Source organism: Amblyomma americanum, chromosome 7 (assembly GCF_052857255.1).
Source record: "Amblyomma americanum isolate KBUSLIRL-KWMA chromosome 7, ASM5285725v1, whole genome shotgun sequence".
NCBI lineage: Eukaryota > Metazoa > Arthropoda > Arachnida > Ixodida > Ixodidae > Amblyomma > Amblyomma americanum.
In genome coordinates this window covers 1246379-1266360 of record NC_135503.1, presented here as the reverse complement: position 1 = coordinate 1266360, position 19982 = coordinate 1246379, and the positions used below count along the sequence as shown (strand labels likewise).

Below are 19982 nucleotides of genomic sequence, written 5' to 3'. Positions count from 1 at the left end.
GAAGCGGATGTACTCTTCGAGAAAAAATCCCGTCGTTAGGTTGCTGAAAGTCGGCATCAGCGGCGTGGTGGTCAGGTCGACGACCCTGATAGACGTGCTGTTGATGAAGGCAAGGCAGCTTTTCTCGCGGCCTCTCCCGCACCATTCCAAGTCGGACATTCGCACTCTAAGCACTCGATGGAAGTTATTAGTGACTGAGACGACGTCGACTAGGCGCATGTGGGGTCTGGCGTACTTTGCAAACACGCCCGTCAGCAGCATTGGGTCCATGTCGTCGATAAACCAAAGGCACCGCTGCCAAAGTGGCCACGACGGCTGCCAGCGCTGTGTCATCCAAGCCATTTGTGCGCGACCCATGGATTCGAACTCATCAGAGAGTAGCGGGGAGATGTGGACGAGCACGCAAAAGCCAAGGTAGTTGTATACGCTAGAGCTCTTCGTTTGGCTTATGAGCGACTTGAGAGCTTTGAAGAAAGCCTGGTTGTATAGCTCCAGGGAAGTGTCGGAGGCGACGGCGAGCAAGCCTTCGAACGAGTGCTTGATCAGGGCTCCGTAAAATGGCTCCGAACCAACAGCGGTCCACCGCAAACTTTCCCCGTGACGAGCCCGTAGTTGGGCTAGCCTTGCTACAAACTGGAGCACCCTCTGCGAAACATCCTCGTACAGGTCCGAATCAAACATGCTCGTGGCACGGTACAGAGCAGGAAGGTACCACGAAGGCAAACGGGCGTCACTGGCGTACAGCGGTGGAATTCCCAGCTTCACCACGGGCCGGGAAATATTTCTAAGGTCCGGACCGTAGCCGATGGACACCAGGGGCGAAATTCCAAGCGTCCTAAATATTCGAGAGTGGATGTTCCACATTTCGTTCTTGCTCATCACGTTGTCCCTGTAGGGCCATTTGCTGAGTCCCAGCCTCAGCAGCAGGGAACTCGAAAACAATTTCGAGTCTGCGTAGGACACGTGCTCGTTGCAAGTATCGTAGAGAGAGGCTGCAACGTCGTCTGCAGCCCTTCGTTGCTCGAGGAGCGTGTGCAGCAGAGCCTCCGTTTCCTTGTGCTGGTCTGTCGCAAAATAAAGCGTGTCGTTGGAACCAGTCTGTGACCAGTTTCCACAAACGAACGAGTAGAAGTCATCACATGGATGTGCGGCCGAGTTTAGAGCCCATCTGCTGGTCTGGTAGGGGCACAAGAGTCGCTTACATGGTGGTAGAGTCTTCATGGTTGGACGCGTAGTAGTTTTAGTAGTCACGGTCGGTGCTCTGTCCGCAACCTGTGTCAGCACGTCAACTTTTAACCTCACGTCGACCCGTCCAGTCGTGTCCGTTGTAGGCGGCCGAGTGGTCTTCCCGCCAATGCTCAGAATCCTCATTGCCCTCGTGACCGCCTGCTGCCCCTCTCGGCTCTGGGAGAAAAGGTACAGGCCCACTCCGAGCGCCGTGACCACAGCCAGAGAGCAGCAGGTGAACAGGGCACAAGCCGACGACACCGGGTACTCTTGGCTGCCCTGACGAACGCTGTTCACAGGCTTGGCTAGCCGACGAGGCGCAGCGGAGCTTGCGACCAATGTCTCGCCATTTGGCGCCGTCGGCCTGTACGCAACCGCTGGCAACGATGGCTTAGATGATGGAGGCTTGGCCCTGGACGTCGCGGTGTCTGACGGAACGCGGCGCCTTGAGCCGCTGGCGCCGAGGGGCGACTCTTGGGATGCGCTGCGGGAACGACGCGCCGGTGACGAGGTGGTGAAGCCGGAGCCAGGGGGAAACGCTGATATCGAGCTGAACTCAAAATAACCCGTCGTTGGGTTGAGAACCACAGTTGCGACAGGCCTCGTGGGACGCCTTGCGCTGCTCTGGCGACCGCGAGAAGGCAGGTACACAGGTATCGGCCGCGGATTCCGCCTCATAATAACCAGGTGTCTGCGGGCCACTCGGCAGTGCGCTCAACTTCGTCCTCGTCTGCTATTGCGCCTCACCGAAGTGATGTAACCTTTCACCTATGAGGTGCATAAATCGTTTGCAAGCTTTTCTGGTTCTTTTTGTTTAGTTTTGTTCTTGTTTTTTTGCTAAATTGAGAGGTTTCTTTCACAAAAACGGCACACACGCATGGCGGCTCCTGCGAGAACGTGGCGCCGACTGGAAAACTTCAACGGTTCGTTGAAGTACATTTTGTGCTGTGGTTCGGCTTAGTCATCACCGTAACTTCCATCTCCAAAAGACTGAAAATAATAGGGGCACTATCAAAGCTTCGACATAGCGAAAAATATTTTTCAGTATTAGTCTTTAAATCCTCGTCACGAATTTAGTAAATCGTTTATGGTGTTAAAAGTCTCAAAGGGACTCACGCAGTGAGGAACGCCGCAGTAGATGACCCCCGATAATTTCGAACAACTGGGGTTCCTTAACCTGTGATGAAATCACACAGTACAGAGGCCTCGAGCAATTCGCCACCATCGAAATGCGACCGCCGAGGCCGGAATCGAACCCCCGTCTCTCGGGTCAGCAAACTAGTGCCGTAACCTCAGGGCCACGGCTGCGTCTCCTTATGAATTTCCCACGCTTCTGCGTTTTGTCACGCAGTTTTGAAAGTATGATTTCTAATTATTTTCTTTGAATGATGCAAGCTACTCTCGAGGACTGGAGCTTGAGAGCCCCCTGTCACGCACGCAATCTCTTGCTGTATTAAAAGAAAGAAGAAGTAATCACTCGGACAGAGCGGACCAGACTACTCCCAGCCCCAAGCTGTACAGGCAGCAGAAACGCTTTCTCAGTGGTGCCCCGTATGATTCCGGTTGCCGGCTCGTCCCACAGCTTGGAAAACGGTGCTTTTGTCTGCAGGTCATCTCGAATGAAACCTAACGGACTGCACATACCTATAGGGCAGATGCGTAAGTGATTGGCATGCAGTCAGTTAACAGATTATACTGAGGGGCCAGTTGGTCAGAAATATTATAAACAAAACAAATCAAATCAAATCAAATTTATTTATTTCACCGCATATATACATGGTAGGAGCTCTTGGGCAAAAAGCTGCTCGGGGCAGCTTGACGAGGCCCAAGAGACCATAACAAGGTAGAGCTGTGCAGATACATGATTGCAATATGACAAGAAAACAATATTATATGCAATGTTATATACAAGGAAAACACGGCTTGTGTATACAATACAAAAATTGACTCTGTATAGAAGTGAGCATATTACATGTTCAAAAACTAACTATCGTAGCCGACGTAATTTGTATTTGTATCAGTATTCGATAAAGAAACAATGTGACCAAAAGCTGGACAGACATTAAGGATTTTACCGTGCATTTAGAAATAGTTCCTGCAAGTCGTTTCTTGTGGGCTTAGCGTTAAATTTAAACTTGTTTAACAGTGAGGAGAGGTTATGTTTCAATGACTGGTTCTTATAATTAGTTCGGAAAAGTAGAACGTGCCAGTTTTCTGTGTTTCGTGTGCATACGACTGGTTCGTGGGGTTGTGGTGAAGCGGCGACAATTAAAAAGTCAGGAAATGAATTAGTCAGCGACAAGTATGTACGCAAAATTCGGAAATCGTATAATGAAAAGACAGGAAGGACCTTATAGGTTGCGAAAAGCGGGCCGGTATGTGCTAAAAACGTAGCATATGGACGGGACGAAGAAGTAGCAACCGTCCTGTATTCGCTCTTCTTCGTCCCGTCCATATGCTATGTTTTGTTTATAATATGCCGTCATTTCTTGTTTCGTAATGAGAAAAAAGAAATCTTTGAGGAAAATGATTCGAGCTGTTGTAGTCGCGTTCAAATGCACCGCTTATATACTAACGCGACAACGTTAAGGCCCCGTGCTGCAGGAAAGCCGGCCTCGGTGTCGGCATCGTTGGCCGTGAGAGAACCTAGTGGACCACCTAGGTCACGTGACCTCGTGATGTCATCACAACCTGCCCAACTGTTTGTGACCAATCTGACCACCGTAGCAGGTGGAAGTTCAATTAATGACTGGCCGCGATTGGTTGCACGAGAAAAGCAACCTGGGGCGCACAAGTCCCACCGGTGGCTGCACCTGCCATCGCAGGGCAGGGGCGCATCACTTAACCGCTGCACCACTGCGCCAGGAGTTGTTTGAGTACTCCCAGGGATCTATGAAATTCGAGAATGACAGTACTGGGAGAACATTCTAAAGGTCACTTAATTGCCATTACCTGTTGACAACACGAGTCCTTTAGATATTTCTTCGGAGTTTATTCACACTAATGATAACTGGTTGAAGCTCTTGCTTTAAATCGCTCCATGAAATTTGTTGCATGTTTGTCAGACGTCGCTTCATACGCATTTTTTGTAGTTTGTTTGTTTTCCGCCAATGAATTACTCACGCTTTCTAAGTTGGGCGCCCCCGTGCTAGCGTCTGGGAATGACTTGCGCATGTATGAAAGTTTAAAAGATGACGACATCCAAAGCTCCGCGCGAGAGGCTGGTAGTTTAACACCTGGGCTGTTGGGCTCCGGCAATGGTGTAGGTTTTTTTATTACCCACAAAATCGCCAAACATATACACAAGAGCAGCCAGCCAACCAGTGTGTGACGTAAAAAGAATACAATTCTCTGTCTTTAATGTTTCACTTTCCGAGAACCAGTGAGGTGCCGAATACTAAAGTTTGACTATTTCAATATATTTTGCAACTATTTCTTTAAAATACTCTCTCACTAGTCGTGCGCCGCAATCTGCGTGTGCCACCGCCATCAGGAAGCTCCGCGACGAAGTCACGAAGATCCTGTACATATGTTATTGTGTAAATAGAATACTTTATATAGTACCCCCCTGTCCCCTGTCCCCTCACCTCTTTCAGTGCATTTCTCCAGTCTTGCTGCTATCCCTTTATTTCCGCTGCCCCAGCTCAGGTGCTTCCCGTGCGATGGCAGCTGCCGGGGTTAGCAAACGCCTTTTTCTTCCTTTTTATTACAATTGTAAATAAACCTCTGCTGCTACTAGTGCGAAGAAGGCGAAGAGGATGACGTAAGAAGGAGCGAAAGCTTGTTGGCATGCGGAGCTAAATATTGATAGAAACAATAATTAGCGACGGCATCCTTGCTCGCTTGGTGGCTCTCTCTTCGGCACAGTAGTGTTAGGGCTCTGCGGTGCAGCGTCCAGTCCCATCCAGGAGAAGAAAGCCTGGACGCCATGGAAGGGCCGCTCAGCGTCTGGACCAACTCCGTCAGTGGTTGGCACCTGTGCTGGGTGGTGCTGGACGATCGGAGCGGCATGCTCTACCGGTTCAAGGTGGGCACACACACCTCGGGGTGCATAGTGTGTGGCCGCAAATGGGTGCAGCATTCACATAGACACGTCGAGGTCATTCGCGTGCAGCTGTAACATATGCGCAGGCGCTTTCCATGCTCGAAGGTATAATTCAACGCACTTCCCCTCGCTCTGTCTCACTTAAAACTGTGAGAGAGCGAGATGATCAGGGCGCTGAGTTTATGAAAACTTTGGTGTGTTCGTGAGAGAGGTCCGTCGGCAAACAAAAATGGCAGCCCCTGTGACAGTCGTCCTTTCTTTTTTACGTGCGTTCATGTAGCGACCCGTTTAAAGATCAGCGGCCCCTAAACAGTTGAGGCCAAATAATGCAACGTGGGTTTCGCTGCATGCAATTATATGCGACTTAACCATTATAAATGGGCAACTCTCGAAGCACCATTTACCGATGGGGCCAAACAGCATGATTCAACCAATGGCATAAATAAATTTTATTTCATTTGAAAATACTGCAGCCTCCTTCAGAGGTACAGTAGCGAGTTGAATGAAAATGTAATGCGATTGAAATTTCACGCGCATTTTAAACCAACTCAAATAAATACAACAGGCTCGCTTAAGCTGACTTGACTTGAAAGAATACTGCTTTCGATCCATACTGAGTGCCGCGGAGCTATCTTTGTATTCAGCAGACGACAGAACACGACAGAAATGCCGTCCTGTCAAAAGACGCCACATGCGTCTGCCTCGCTAATGCTCCCGACCTAAAAGGGACGACGAAGAATTTAAATATGTTGGCTCACGCATGAATAGCTTGTTCATGACATCGCTGGCGGATCCACGCTTACTGCAGTGTTGGCTGCGTTCATCTCCCGTTCAGTCACACGACCAAAGGCGCCAACGATATGGCCTGCTGGTGAAGCTCAGCGGCATCAATCTCCTGGTGAGTGACTTCTCTCTACGCATGTGCATGATGCGAACATATATTTGTCCATGAACTCAAGCAACAATGCTCTAGCTCGAACGCTTCAGACCAACTTTAGGCCAAAAATGATGCGCAACTAAAACCTGGCGAATGGGTCCGTCGGCTGATACGGGCCCAGACGCAGAATACAATGCCGTTGTGTCAACCAGCACACAGTAAAGATAACGCATTCCGTTGAGAGATAATGCATTCTCGATTTAACTTCCATGTTCGCCCCTGAATTTTCCTCCTCATACCGTGATAACTAGCGCGCGGAAGGAAAGAAGCACAGTGAAGAAAGATATAAACCACTATTAAATCCACTTCGGGAGCCGTTTGTACCAAGCCTGTCGCGTAGCCACATTCGCACAGGTGCGGTCATAATAACTTGGGGCGCCCTTCGAGCATCGCACTTCGATCACTCCTTACTTGTTTAACGAAAATAAGACGATGCTTAACGCATGTGCCAACGAATGCCGTCGGTGCGTCCGTGAATAAACGCATGAAAGTTTCATATTTCTTCTACGTCTCTCGCAAGAGCAATTTATGCATTCTTCATAGTGGAGGCGTGCTTCATATGTATACGGTCGGGGGAAAAATCTAGGAAAAACGTGCTCCGTAAACGAGGCCGCTAGCTCTATTATTAGACGGTGCCTGGAGACCACACTTGTGGAGGTGAAAGTTCTGTTCTTTCGCCCCCACAAGTGTGGTCGCCAGCCTGCTGCTAATAATAGAGCTGTCGTCAGATACATTTGTCCCCGACTGTACATGTTGCCAGCGCATCAAAACAAAGCGACAAACACAAACACGCAGAACGAACATTATATGCGTGCTCTAAAGCCACCAGGTAGACCGCCTTTGTGCCGTGCATCTACTTTTCGAGGGGGAAACAGTCCAGCAAGGTATGTTTCGGAACTAGCTGGTTTTCGTCCCACATCATAGAATCACGGCGCTTGCAGACGAGGACACAGAGAAGACACGCACAGAACTGCGCCCTTGTGTGCGTGTCCTCTCTGTGTCCTCGTCTGCAAGCGCCGTGATTCCATGATGTCTGACAAACAGTCCAGCACCTGTTACGGCAGCGATCATCCCGCGCACAGCCCAAAGGAGGCGCTCCGACCAGAGGCGTCGACTCATTGTCATGATCGCACCTGGTCGCACAGCATCGCAGGTGGACAGAAACGTTGACCGTGAGGTCATGGCTACAGGTAGGTGCCACTGGCTGGAAGGCCTCCGTTGAGCGGCGTTTGCCGCTTCATCCGGGACGGTAGATGTAAATTGCAGGAGGCTGAAACACGGACAGACGACTCTAGGGGACATGGCTCTCCTCATCCCGTGTACATTGCTCTCTCCCTCAGCCTACCCTTCCTAGCCTCACCGAATGGGGCCCTCTCAGGCTTAGGACGCCCTCATGAAGGGGTCCATGTCTGGGGGTGGAACCAATGCGGTCGCAGACACCATGATCGCGACAGGACGTGTTTTATACGAAGCTCGCCTTGAACCCATAGAGTTTCTTACTATTAACTAGAGGGAAAGCTGGCGGCACTGCACCTGTACCTCCATGGGCGTGCAAAGCATCATGGGTGATGAGCTACTTGGTGCAGGACAGTAGGTTTTTTTTTTCAGGAACACAGAGTGGCGTTACAGAGATTTCCCATTCCATATCCACGGCGCGCTCCGCGCGCAGACTTCGGCGTAAAAGTAGTGCGCAAAAGCCATAGTAGCGAGAACGAAAAACAGCACACGACGCCAATAAAAGGTTTTTGTTTTCCGAAATGCTGTAAAAAAATCTTTTAAGATGTTGAAGGGAGAACATTTTTTGCAAAAACATTTCTCTTTAAAAGTGCGCGTGTTGAGCACGAAATATTGGCTTTTTTTAGTCTGCAATGCTAGACCAATAGGAGAGCAAGCCATCGCTTATTTTCGGCAAACTTTGCATTTACGTGCTTTTCTGCTCGTTTGTTGCAATTTATAGGCAGGATATTGAATGTTAGGACATTCTTGATTACTGAACAACGTTTGTTTTTCATTATTTTTTGGCCAAAAGTTGTAGTTCTGCAGTCGGTAGCTCTCCGCCCCATGATGCTTAGAGCGCCCATGGTGGTACAGGTGGTCTCAAGGAAGCTCCATGCAAACTCCCATAGGCGGGGCGCCAGCTTTCCCTCTAGTTAATGGTAAGAAACTCTATGCTTGAACGGGCACGTGAGTGAAGCCCGTCCAAGATCACCGATGAGAACGGCCAGGAGGGGCATAAGAGAGGGAAGAAGTAGGGGAAAACGAGAGGCGCCGATGCAGGTGGAAACACATGGATGCCACTGGCTCTCGGAGTCGCGAAGGCTATCGGCCACGTGAGCCGGTTCTGTATTTCTCTCTCCCCCGGAACGGCTGCAGCCGAGAAGCCAAGTGCCCGGCCAAGTTCCCTCTTCAGGAAGCCGGGGAAACAAAGTAACAAATGAATAAACCCGTGCACGCGGATGGTGCAGCAGCTGTCCTTTCCTCACCCTTTATTAGTCTTCGCAAGAGAATGATGAAAATATACAAACGAAAGAGATAGGGAATCCGGGTCCGCAGAGGCTTACAACAATGCAAAATAACTGAAAAATTGCAGGGTCCATCTTAAGGGCATGACGCGACAGTGTCAACGGGTTAATGCCCATATATATGCGGAAGTTGTTGTCTACATTTATATATCGCTGGGAGTCCTCATACCACTCCTGGCCCAGTGCTCGATGTCCCTTCGATGGTATACGTGCTGCAACTGGTGGGACTTCCACAGGTTGCTCTGCTCGAGCGACTAATCATAAGTTTAAATACCGCTTGCCAAGGTTGCTCGATTTGCTCACAATCCGGTGGGCAGGCCGTGACGGCACCGCAAGGTCACGTGACCTAGGTGGTCCACCTAAGTTGCTTCTCCGGGGATTTTCGGTCACCAGGAGCGAAACGCCTTCCGTGCCGTCACTGCGCGAAGCGGTAAAATCGAGGCACATTCTCGCCAGAGCTTCCAGCCTAAAACATCTATTATGAACAGCGACACAAGCAAGGTGAGTGTTCCTTCTGTCACGCATTTGAGCACGTGACAGACCGCTACACGTTTGGCACCACCCTGGAAGAGAAGAAACACAGCCTGAGAAGCAATAGCAGATGTTTAAAGAGCTTAGCTAAGGGTCATGGATGGCAAGTCTGCTGCCGTAAGGTGCACTGCTTGCATTGCGAAGGCAGGCACGCTAGTTGCATGTGAAATATGGCTTCCCGCTTAAATCAAATCTTCACCATGCAGCATCTGAAGACTAGCGCTGTCGCTGTCGGTGAGACGCTGAAGAAAGCTTATAAGACTGTGCCCAACGAGCGACATATCGGATAGTCCTGGTCAGCCTACCGTAATTAGTGCAGCCAACGTTAGGCAGCGGTGGATATGCTTGAGGGAAAGCTGGCAGTGCCAGATGGACAAGTATTAATTCTCCGAAAGTTGGCCGCCACCAACTCCGCGATTGCTGTCTCATCGACTGGGTTATCCCATGTGGGACCTCAATGGCAGAGCTCGAACGCCTCTGCGAAGGGCGGCAGGGGGAGAGAGTGCAACTTGTGATAGGGACTGAGCAGCAGCTTATTTTGGAGGGCAGCGGCAAGCTTACGGGTCCCAGAGGCATGTCAGGCGGAGGAGGTAGCCATTGCCTTGGACATTGCCGACCCCGGACGCCAAACGGTGCTGTGTGATTCCCGAAGTGCAGTGCGGAATTATGCCAAGGGCAAAGTGTGCGGTGAGGCTGTGCGCGTTCTGTGCTCGACTGACCTACAACGGGAAGAAAGGTATGTCAGACTCAGGTGGTTCCCGGCGCATGCGGGCAACGATGCGTCGGTGAAGCACGCCAACCACAACGAGACGGCACATGTAGTGGCGCGAGCGCTAACCAACCGCGCCGCTGCAGCCGACCGTCCAACGTGGTGTAGTGCCAAAGACCACATGACAACATTCAATGAACTTACGCAGTTTTACCGCCTCGCTCGAAGGACTTTCCCGCCCCCACACCCGGGACTGAGCCGAGCGGAGGCGGTGCTGTTTAGACAACTACAAACTGGTTCTTTACCAACCCCGGTGTTAAGCGGTAACCGCATGAGGCGATATTCCTTCGCGATACGTCGCGCGTTGACGCCGCCGTCGCCCTTCGCTGCCGCTGGCGCAAACCGCACGAAGCGACGGGACTCGGCGTCGGAGCGGCGCGTTTTCAGTGTTGCTCGATTGCGGCCGCTTCAGCGTTCAGTCATTTTGCGTTAATTAACGCGTAGAACAACGCTATTAAGGCTTCATACAAGATAAAACACAATAAAAACATTGAAAAATATAATTAGGTAATAATTTTATTTTCAGTCTACACAAAGTCACGTGACGCAGAAACGTGCGCCCGAGGGACGCTGCGATGAGGCGCCAGGCGACATTCCTGCGCTCTTGCGACTTATAGTGCGTGTAGGACATACCCACAACACCCTTTACTTTTGAACTTCATTAATGAGCATTTCATTAAATTCTTGCATAGCTGCCATCGTGAGGGATGCGTCGGCTGTTGCTCCGCGCGGAAAGCCCGCTGAAAAAAAAAATCGACTTTCGCGCGCAAGACGGATCGGAAGTTACTCACCCGCAAGGCCTACCGTCATTGGCTAGTCTCGCACGGCACTTCCGGGCGATGGGCGAAATTTTTTGCCTACCCAGAACCTGGGCGACGCGATGAGCGACAGTGCTTCGGCGGCCCTCAGCCCATCGCGCGATGCCATCGCGCGCCGTGTCGCCGCGAATTTTCGCCTCATGCGGTTACTGCTTTAATGACTCATCTATACCCAAACTTATATGAAAGTGATGTGTGTCGCATGTGCCAGCGGGAGAGGGCAACTCTGACGCACATCCTATGGGACTGCACAGAATTCCCCGACGAGGCTTCTAAAAGCATAACGATTCCGCCGCGACTCGCGGCTGCGGCGGAATGCTCTGACCGTGACGTGCAAACCTGGGCCGTCCAGCAGGTCTCGGCGGCTCTTGAGCGACAAAGGCCTCAGATCCTCCGCTGAGTTGCCGCCTGGGCCCCCGTCACGGCGCCATTAGGTCATGATGCCATTAGGTCATGACGTAAATAAAGTTGTTCCTCCTCCTCCTCCTCGTTCACAACGCCGACGACGACACCGGATTCCCCGCACAACGGCAGCCTCAACGCGACCGCGAGATTCACGCTCGTCGTCGCGACGCTCGCCGCCGAGCGAGAAGCGGAAGTGCCAGACCGAGCAACGGTGGACGGTGAAGACCTCGCGGCAGCAAAATCAGCGCCGATGGCCGCACGCAGTGAGCGAACCCGCAACTGCCGTGCATGGTTGGAAGGTCGTGCTGGGGCGAGAGTGTAGGAAGCATCAACGCGATATAGCTGCTGCAGCCCAGGAGCCACCTGTTTCATTTTCCGCCATTATCACGATTACACATTCCGTGATTCAAGACACTATCGTCGGTATCACTTTGCGGATGACGCGGTCGCCAGCAGACGATGCGGGATCCTCTCAATGACAACTTGCGCGCACAAAATGCCCGGCCGTGTACGCGGCGACGCTGATCGCACCTGTATTTTGCCAGATGTAACGAAATATGCACTGACTCCGGTAATGCAGAAAAAATAATGCAGGTTTAGCGTGGTTACTTCGGTACTTCGGTTTCGGTTCAAGGCGCGGTTTTCAAGGCCAAGTAGGCCGCACACAAAGATCGGCGAAGTGGGACTTAAGCTCCGCCTTGAGGGTGCGACGCGATAGCGTTAATGAGCTGATGCAAATATATGCGGAAGTGGCAATTCTCTACATTGATATATCACTGGGAGTCCTCATACCACTTCTGGCGCAGTGTAGCAGCAGTTAAGCGATGCGCCGCGGCCCTGCGATGATAGGTGCTTCTAACAGCGGAGGTCCTGCCCCCGTCAGCCAGGCCTGCGTGGCGGGGACGGGGAGAAGGAGGCCTCCTTATCTGGTGGAAAATAAAGTTGGTATCATCATCATCAATCCGGTGGGCAAGTTGTGATGGCGTCACAATGTCACGTGACCTAGGTGGTCCGTCTAGAGGCCAGGTGGGCTACCCACGGAAGGCTGCCCAAAACCGGTGGGTACAGGGACCTCGCAGACAACGGCTAATTGGCGGACGAAGCATTTAGTGCTAAGACACTAAAATAACACTGGGTACGATGACGAGCTAGCAGTCTCTTCAAGCAAAGCGCAGACCACAGTTCCTAGAAATCCCGAGGGATTGTGAGAACTCTGCCAACTTTTTGTACTTCGCGATGTACGCCACGTTCATTCCGACACTTGATGTTCCTCTTCTACCTTACATTCGACACACGATTCCCCCCCACCGGAAGAGCGTGCGGTCACCGGGAACAAAGTACAGGCACAGTTTGCACACATAGGCAATATCTCTGGCTTAGCCGAGTCCCATAGATCACACCGGAAACTTTAGGAAAGCTCGGTAGGGTCTTCCATAACTGAGCTCCACTTTCGTTCGTTTAGGTGTCATGGAGTCTCGTAGAACCCAGGCTCGCCAAGCAGAAGGTTGAATGTAAGAAGCTACTCTTCATTAATGTGTTTGTCATTCTGGTGGTAAGCCAAGGATTATCGCACAGCTTCATTTCGGCCTATTTACTCTACGGTCACGGTTCTTTAGCAGAGACTGGTATGATGAGATGTCGTACATGCGAAATGAGGGAGGGCGCCGGGTGACCTCCTGTGGGGTCTTGTTGTATTCCTCGACAGTTAAGGGAGAAGTTTGGCCCATGGTGCTTGGGGACGATCGTTGATTGAGGCGTGTTACGTTTATGGGATTTGTTCGTTCGTTACTTTGCACAGAGGGTGCTGAGATCATGTTTCAGCTAAGAATACATTTATTTTATCAGGTCTCAACCTCACTCCTTCCATTTAAACCTGCAATACACGGCGCCAAATCACACGGTCGATACCTCTGTACCGCACTACATATCGTAAGCAGTCACTGACATAACTTAGCACGCTACCTTAATATTCTTCGAAAGAACGGCATAATACTTGAAATAACTTGAAGGCGTCAATTAATCATTTATTCACATTTCTGAGTCTACACAGAAAGGACGCCCCGATTATGACAAATCTGTACTGTCTGTACACAGCTTTAATTACTGTGTATGTGTGTTGATTGCTAATGAGTATCTGATTATAGCATTTTTAAATTTGCCTGTCTTTATCCAATGATTGCACTCTATAGAAATTTCGTAGAACTCTTAGATTCAGATATTTTGTGGTAGTATTTCTTTTCAGTTTGTGAGTGCGCTCTTCCACTGCTGTTGTGATCAACTGCTGGACATCTATGGCCCGGCAGAGGACGAAGGGTGGCAAGCTACATCAACGCAGATTCCTGCCTTGCGTCCTATTTCCTTTGTTGCTTATGTATAGCTTCAGAGAGCCGATCAAATAATTAATGGATTAATAAATTTATTTAATTCGTTCGTTAATTCATCCATGTGAACAATTAATGAATCTGATTATGCTTGGGAAACTGCTTAAATGTTCTGGTTGTAAATCGAGGTCCTCGATCTTAAAGGAAGTTTTCAGGCTTGCCAGCAGCAACGATTTTCTGGGAGCACGGAATGTAGGCGTCGCTTTGTGAGCAAGCGTCCAGACTTAGAGAGGGGCGTGGTCGATGCCCAGAAGGATACATCTCCTGTGTTAACCGTACCCAGCAAAGCCACCGATCTCATCCATGGCTGACGCATCGAAAGATTGTTCAGCCGGACGTAGGGTCTCTTGACAGCCATACATTTTGGTTTTTAGCTTCTTGCAATTTTGGAGAGTGCCACCGTGGTGAATAAAGATTGCAACCTCATTGATTATGCCACGCCAGTAGTATTGGAGGGAAAGTGTGCTGCTGGTTTCAACGCATGACTTTATCGCATGATTACTGAATTCATTCTACTGTTACTCCCTTTTCTCCTTCACCTTCATACCACCTCATTCCTTATCCCAATGCAGGGTTTCAAGTCGCTTTCTTCTTCTAGTTAATCTCCCTGCCTTTGCTACTCCAATACTCATCCTCACTGTGCCAATGTGTTCGAAACTCTCGTGACCTGGTTTAATAAAGCTCAGTTGGAGAGCTCGGGGAACATCATCATCAGCCTGACTACGCCCACTGCAGGGCAAAAGCCTCTCCCATGTCTCTTCAGTTGACTCTGTCAGCTGCGCCCACCATTTCCCCGCAAACTCCTCAATCTCATCCGCCCAGCCAACTTTCTACCGCCCCCTGCTACGCTTACTTTCTCTTGGAACCCACTCCGTTACCCTTAAAGACCAGCGGTTATCTTGCCTTCGCATTACATGCCCTGCCCAAGCCCATTTCTTCCTCTCGATTTCTACTAAGATGCCATAAACCCGCGTTTGTTCCCTCACCCACTCTGCCCGCTTCCGGTCGCTTAACGTTACACCTATCATTTTTCTTTCCATGGCTCGCTGCGTTTTCCTAAACTTAATCTGAACCCTTTCCGTTAGCCTCCCCGTTTCTGCCCCGTAGGTGAGTACCGGTAAGATACAGCTGTTGTACACTTTTTCTCTTGAGGTATATTGGTAAACTGCCATTCATGATCTGAGAGAACCTGCCATACGTGCTCCACCACATTCTCATCATTCAAGTTACTTCCCTCTCATGATCCGGATCAGCTATCACTACCTGCCCTAAGTAGACCTTTACCACTTTCAGCACCTCGCTGCCAGTTGTGAACTGCTGTTCCGATGTGAGACTGTTCAACATTACTGTTTTTCTGCATGTTAACTTTAAGGCCTACCGTCCTGGTCTGCCTATCTAACTCAACTGTCATGCTTTGCAGCTCATCTCCTGATTGACTTAGCAAGGAACATAAACTTTTCTTATTCGTTTTAAGGCGATTTCGTCCGCGGTCCCATTCAACGGCAACTTCGTCGTTGTCGGCGTTGGCGAGTCGATAAAAGCAGGTAGACCTCCCGCCAACTAAGCCACCCACGTGACCTTGTGACGTCATCACAACCTTCCCACCGGATTATGAGCAAACTGCCCACCGTGCCATTTAAATTAATGATTGTCGCGTGAGGTTAATCGGGAAGAGCAAACTCGGCCTCACTGGCTTCGTTTGAAGCGGACACATGCCGGGGCAGTGGCGCATCGTTTAACTACTGCACCACTGTGCCAAGGGCGGTACGAGGACTTCCCGCGATTTATGATAGTAAAATAGAGACTGACCAATTCCGATGTAGGCAGAACCCAGGAGAGAGGAGTACTATCGCAATGTACGATTAAGGATAGGCTAAGCGTTAGGTGATGGCGAAAGAAAAAACGGTCCACGGTGCAACAGTGGAACACGTCCCCGTCGCGCGAGTCACGGATGTGTTAAACATGTCGCGTTCCGGCGACGAACCAGCCGCTGCTTTGACTTCGAAGAGGCGAAGGCACTTCTCTACTGGCACGCCGCCCGAGTTTGCAGACGAGTTTGGGATGCTGTGTGGTCTCATTGAGGTGATAATGATTGATGCGGTCTGATCCTGCCGACTTGTGTGACAAGTGCTGGCGGGATGCCCCCCCTCCCCCACACACACACACACGCACACACGCACACACACAGATATATATATATACACACATGTATATATTCTAAGCCCGCTGCTATGGACGAGGTTGGCGCTAGTGAACACTCTCAAGGTTCGCTTACACACAAAACATAAATACCCACGAGAGCAGCAGATTGGACAGCCGTCACCGTAGCTCAGTTGATAGAGCTCCAGACGCGATATTCGGAGGTCGTGGGTTAGGATCCCACTGGCGGCATGGTTGTTTTTTCTTCTGCTTTATAAGTAATTTTCTATCGGCGACATATTAATCGAAGTATTATTCTCCCACGGATCAGCACTACAAATAAAAAAAATAGAAGGGCTCCGGAAATTTAAACCACCTGGGGTTCTTTAACGTGCACTGACATCGCACAGTACACGGGCCTCTAGAATTTCGCCTCCATCGAAATTCGACCACCGCGGCCGGGATCGAACCCGCGTCTTTCGGGCCAGCAGCCGAGCGCCATAACCACTCAGCCACCGCGGCTGGCTATATATATCGAAATTCGACCACCGCGGCCGGGATCGAACTCGCGTCTTTCGGGCCAGCAGCCGAGCGCCATAACCACTCAGCCACCGCGGCTGGCTATATATATCGAAATTCGACCACCGCGGCCGGGATCGAACTCGCGTCTTTCGGGCCAGCAGCCGAGCGCCATAACCACTCAGCCACCGCGGCTGGCTATATATATCGAAATTCGACCACCGCGGCCGGGATCGAACCCGCGTCTTTCGGGCCAGCAGCCGAGCGCCATAACCACTCAGCCACCGCGGCTGGCTATATATATCGAAATTCGACCACCGCGGCCGGGATCGAACTCGCGTCTTTCGGGCCAGCAGCCGAGCACCTTAACCACTCAGCCACCACGGCTGGCTATATATATCGAAATTCGACCACCGCGGCGGGATCGAACCCGCGTCTTTCGGGCCAGCAGCCGAGCACCTTAACCACTCAGCCACCGCGGCTGGCTATATATATCGAAATTCGACCACCGCGGCCGGGATCGAACCCGCGTCTTTCGGGCCAGCAGCCGAGCGCCATAACCACTCAGCCACCGCGGCTGGCTATATATATCGAAATTCGACCACCGCGGCCGGGATCGAACTCGCGTCTTTCGGGCCAGCAGCCGAGCACCTTAACCACTCAGCCACCACGGCTGGCTATATATATCGAAATTCGACCACCGCGGCGGGATCGAACCCGCGTCTTTCGGGCCAGCAGCCGAGCACCTTAACCACTCAGCCACCGCGGCTGGCTATATATATCGAAATTCGACCACCGCGGCCGGGATCGAACCCGCGTCTTTCGGGCCAGCAGCCGAGCGCCATAACCACTCAGCCACCGCGGCTGGCTATATATATCGAAATTCGACCACCGCGGCCGGGATCGAACCCGCGTCTTTCGGGCCAGCAGCCGAGCGCCATAACCACTCAGCCACCGCGGCTGGCTATATATATCGAAATTCGACCACCGAGGCCGGGATCGAACCCGCGTCTCTCGGGCCAGCAGCCGAGCGCCATAACTACTCAGCCACGTACCGCGGCTGGCTATATATATCGAAATTCGACCAACGCGTCCGGGATCGAACCCGCGTCTTTCGGGCCAGCAGCCGAGCGCCATAACCACTCAGCCACCGCGGCTGGCTATATATATATATACACACACATACATACATACATGAAGGAAGCCAGCTGTCACCGAAACCAAGGTGCACAGGGGAATGTTCCTATTTTTTTTAATTTGCAGTGTCAATCACTTGGTTTAAAGAAAATTGCTATTAAAGCAGCAAAAAAACAACCATGCCGCCGGTGGGATCCGAACCCACGACCTCCGAATATCGCGTCCGGTGCTCTACAAACTGAGCTACGGCGACGGCTGTCCAATCTGCTGCTTTTCGGGGTATTTATATTTTGCGTGTGAGCGAACCTTGAGAGTGTTCACCAGCGCCACTCTCGTCCATAGCGGTGGACGTAGGTGCATAGGGGAATGTTTAATATTATTTTAATATTAACCATTCCCATATATATATATATATATATATATATATATATATATATATATATATATATATATATATATATATATATATATATATATATATATATATCGGCTGTTTCAAATTATTGAGTACAGAATTCTTTTAAAAGCAGTTAAACATGCTTCAGTGCGATGTATGTTTTGTAGCGATAGCTACATTACGGTAGCATTCCGAGCCTTCGGCGTAACGGTGGCGTGGCTGCGCCGCCACGCTCTCACGTGGTTGGTCACGTGGTGCGGAGCAGCTAGCCGCGGCGCAGCGCCGTGGCTGATCACGTGGTTCGTCAAATGGCTGGTCACGTGACCAAGTTCCACTCGGCCAGCTGTAGCTATCGCCTCACTCCAGGTTTAACCAGAGGTAAACCGTCACCATTTTTTTATTTACGGTAAGGCGGATATTATTGACATTGACTGATTCATTTTTATTTTTTTACGGTGCAAGACTACATTGTGAAATCGAAGGCCATAAAAATGTACAGAGAGGACAGTTTTCCCAATTTCACAATCGACATCATGCTTCAAGATATCGAACGTGAAGAAACGCTATTCAGAGCTCTCTAACATAGCTTTCCCAGGCTGCACATTGATAACATGACCGTTCCTTGATTCAAAATGCAGGAGCAGTTTTTGGGACGGTAATTCTTTTGGGACGTAAATGATGCTGTCTTGATTCCCGTGACGATACCACGTGTAGCAACGCCATTTTATTAAAAAAGTAACGCAGGAAAGCCAGCATGACGTCTGCCAAACTTGTATTTTATGCGCTCCATGTCTCGAAGCACAATGCTAATTCATAAATCCTACAGTCTCGGTCGGCCTTATATGTCGAGGAGCTTCTATTTTACAACGTAATCTTGCGCCCTAAAACCAAATTTAAAAAGTTGATCGCTTTATTCCGTTTAATAATCGTCTTTTCGTGGCACCTGATTGCGTATATATTGTCCGCCCTGCCGTACAATCAACCTTCTCAAATTCCACGGACGTATCTTTCACGGATTTTCAAAGGAAGGCCTGCATTGACTAATTTCAAACAGACTGGATATAAAATATTCCTGAAGTATTTCGAAACCAATTGCGTCTCATTATAAGAGTATATTGTAAGCCCCTGCTTCCTTTAACGGGAGTTGGCAGTGATTTCCTGTGGGCGTAGACGGGCGAAACACTCGCATTTCCATTGCTGAAAGTTCTTGTCCGCTTCCTCTGCACTGAATGTGTTGCCATGGCGCGCACACCTCTCCAAATACTGCAGGGCGCTATTGTGGCCAAGGATCCCAGGGAGCGCAATGGCTTCTCCATCATCTCCGAAGGGCAGGAATACCGGTTCCAAGGTGAGTGCAGCGCCTCCTCGAACAGACGGCGGCTATAGGAAACGTTTCCGCGGGAAAGCTGCTGAACGCGGACACGTGGAGAGCACAGCACACTTCCGCCGATTATCTCGAAGCAGGAGGCGAAGCAGACAGCCTGCTGTTGTTCCCAATTCGCGACACATCAGCGACGCCCGTCTAGTTCGGCAGCAGCGCCTCTGTGAAGCTCGTCCGAGTGCTCCTTTCAGCGGAATGTGCGATGTTCAAACGCCCGCATGCGGTTCACTTATGGCTGCTGAGGGACGCAGTACTGCGAGAGCGCCGTAAATTTCTCTCTGGCGGAAGAGTATCCAGCGTCGACCAACGTTGTTAAAGTAAAAACGTTTCGGCCCCACTACGGGGATCCCAGTGCCGCCGGGTACCCACCGGTGACAAAATGGGTACAAGATTTCTCCTGGTCTGGTGCTCGGCTTCTTTACGGTGAAATTCTTGTGAAATGGGTCTTTGACGCCACCTTGAGAAATGGAAGATACCTTGTGCCATGGCGCTCTTTGGCCGTAGATGCCCTTGCGCCATAAAAATTCATCATCATCATCATCCACAGACGCCCTTGCGCCATAAAAATCCATCAGCATCATCCTCCACTACGGGGCCATTCTTCACAATGAAGGGGTGGAAGTGGTAGCTGCTTTACAGAGTTCACGATGTGGCGTAAGCAGCGGGTCTATATCGGGGGTAGATTGCCTTCGTTGCGATTGAGCGTGTGTGTCGTAGTCTGAATGTGAAGGGATTCCAAGCGGTCTGGTCTTGTTCTTTTCTTCTGCGATTACC

At 50.6% G+C, this 19982-nt stretch overlaps 2 protein-coding genes across 6 annotated transcripts in view; one reads left to right on the top strand and one right to left on the bottom strand.

Moving 5' to 3' along the window:
- Nucleotides 1-19982, bottom strand: part of LOC144098252 (acetylcholinesterase-1-like) — a 57540-nt gene that overhangs the window by 29360 nt on the left and 8198 nt on the right. The gene's annotated exons all lie outside the window — the stretch shown is intronic.
- The window catches only part of LOC144098251 (oxysterol-binding protein-related protein 9-like), a 165642-nt gene continuing 150641 nt past the window's right edge, over nt 4982-19982 (top strand). For all 5 annotated transcript variants that reach the window (XM_077630755.1, XM_077630751.1, XM_077630754.1 and 2 more), the window contains exons 1-3: nt 4982-5254; nt 6108-6170; nt 19097-19175. In XM_077630755.1, coding sequence (XP_077486881.1) covers nt 5156-5254; nt 6108-6170; nt 19097-19175 — 241 coding nt within the window. In that variant the 5' untranslated portion in view covers nt 4982-5155. The remainder of the gene's footprint in view (nt 5255-6107; nt 6171-19096; nt 19176-19982) is intronic.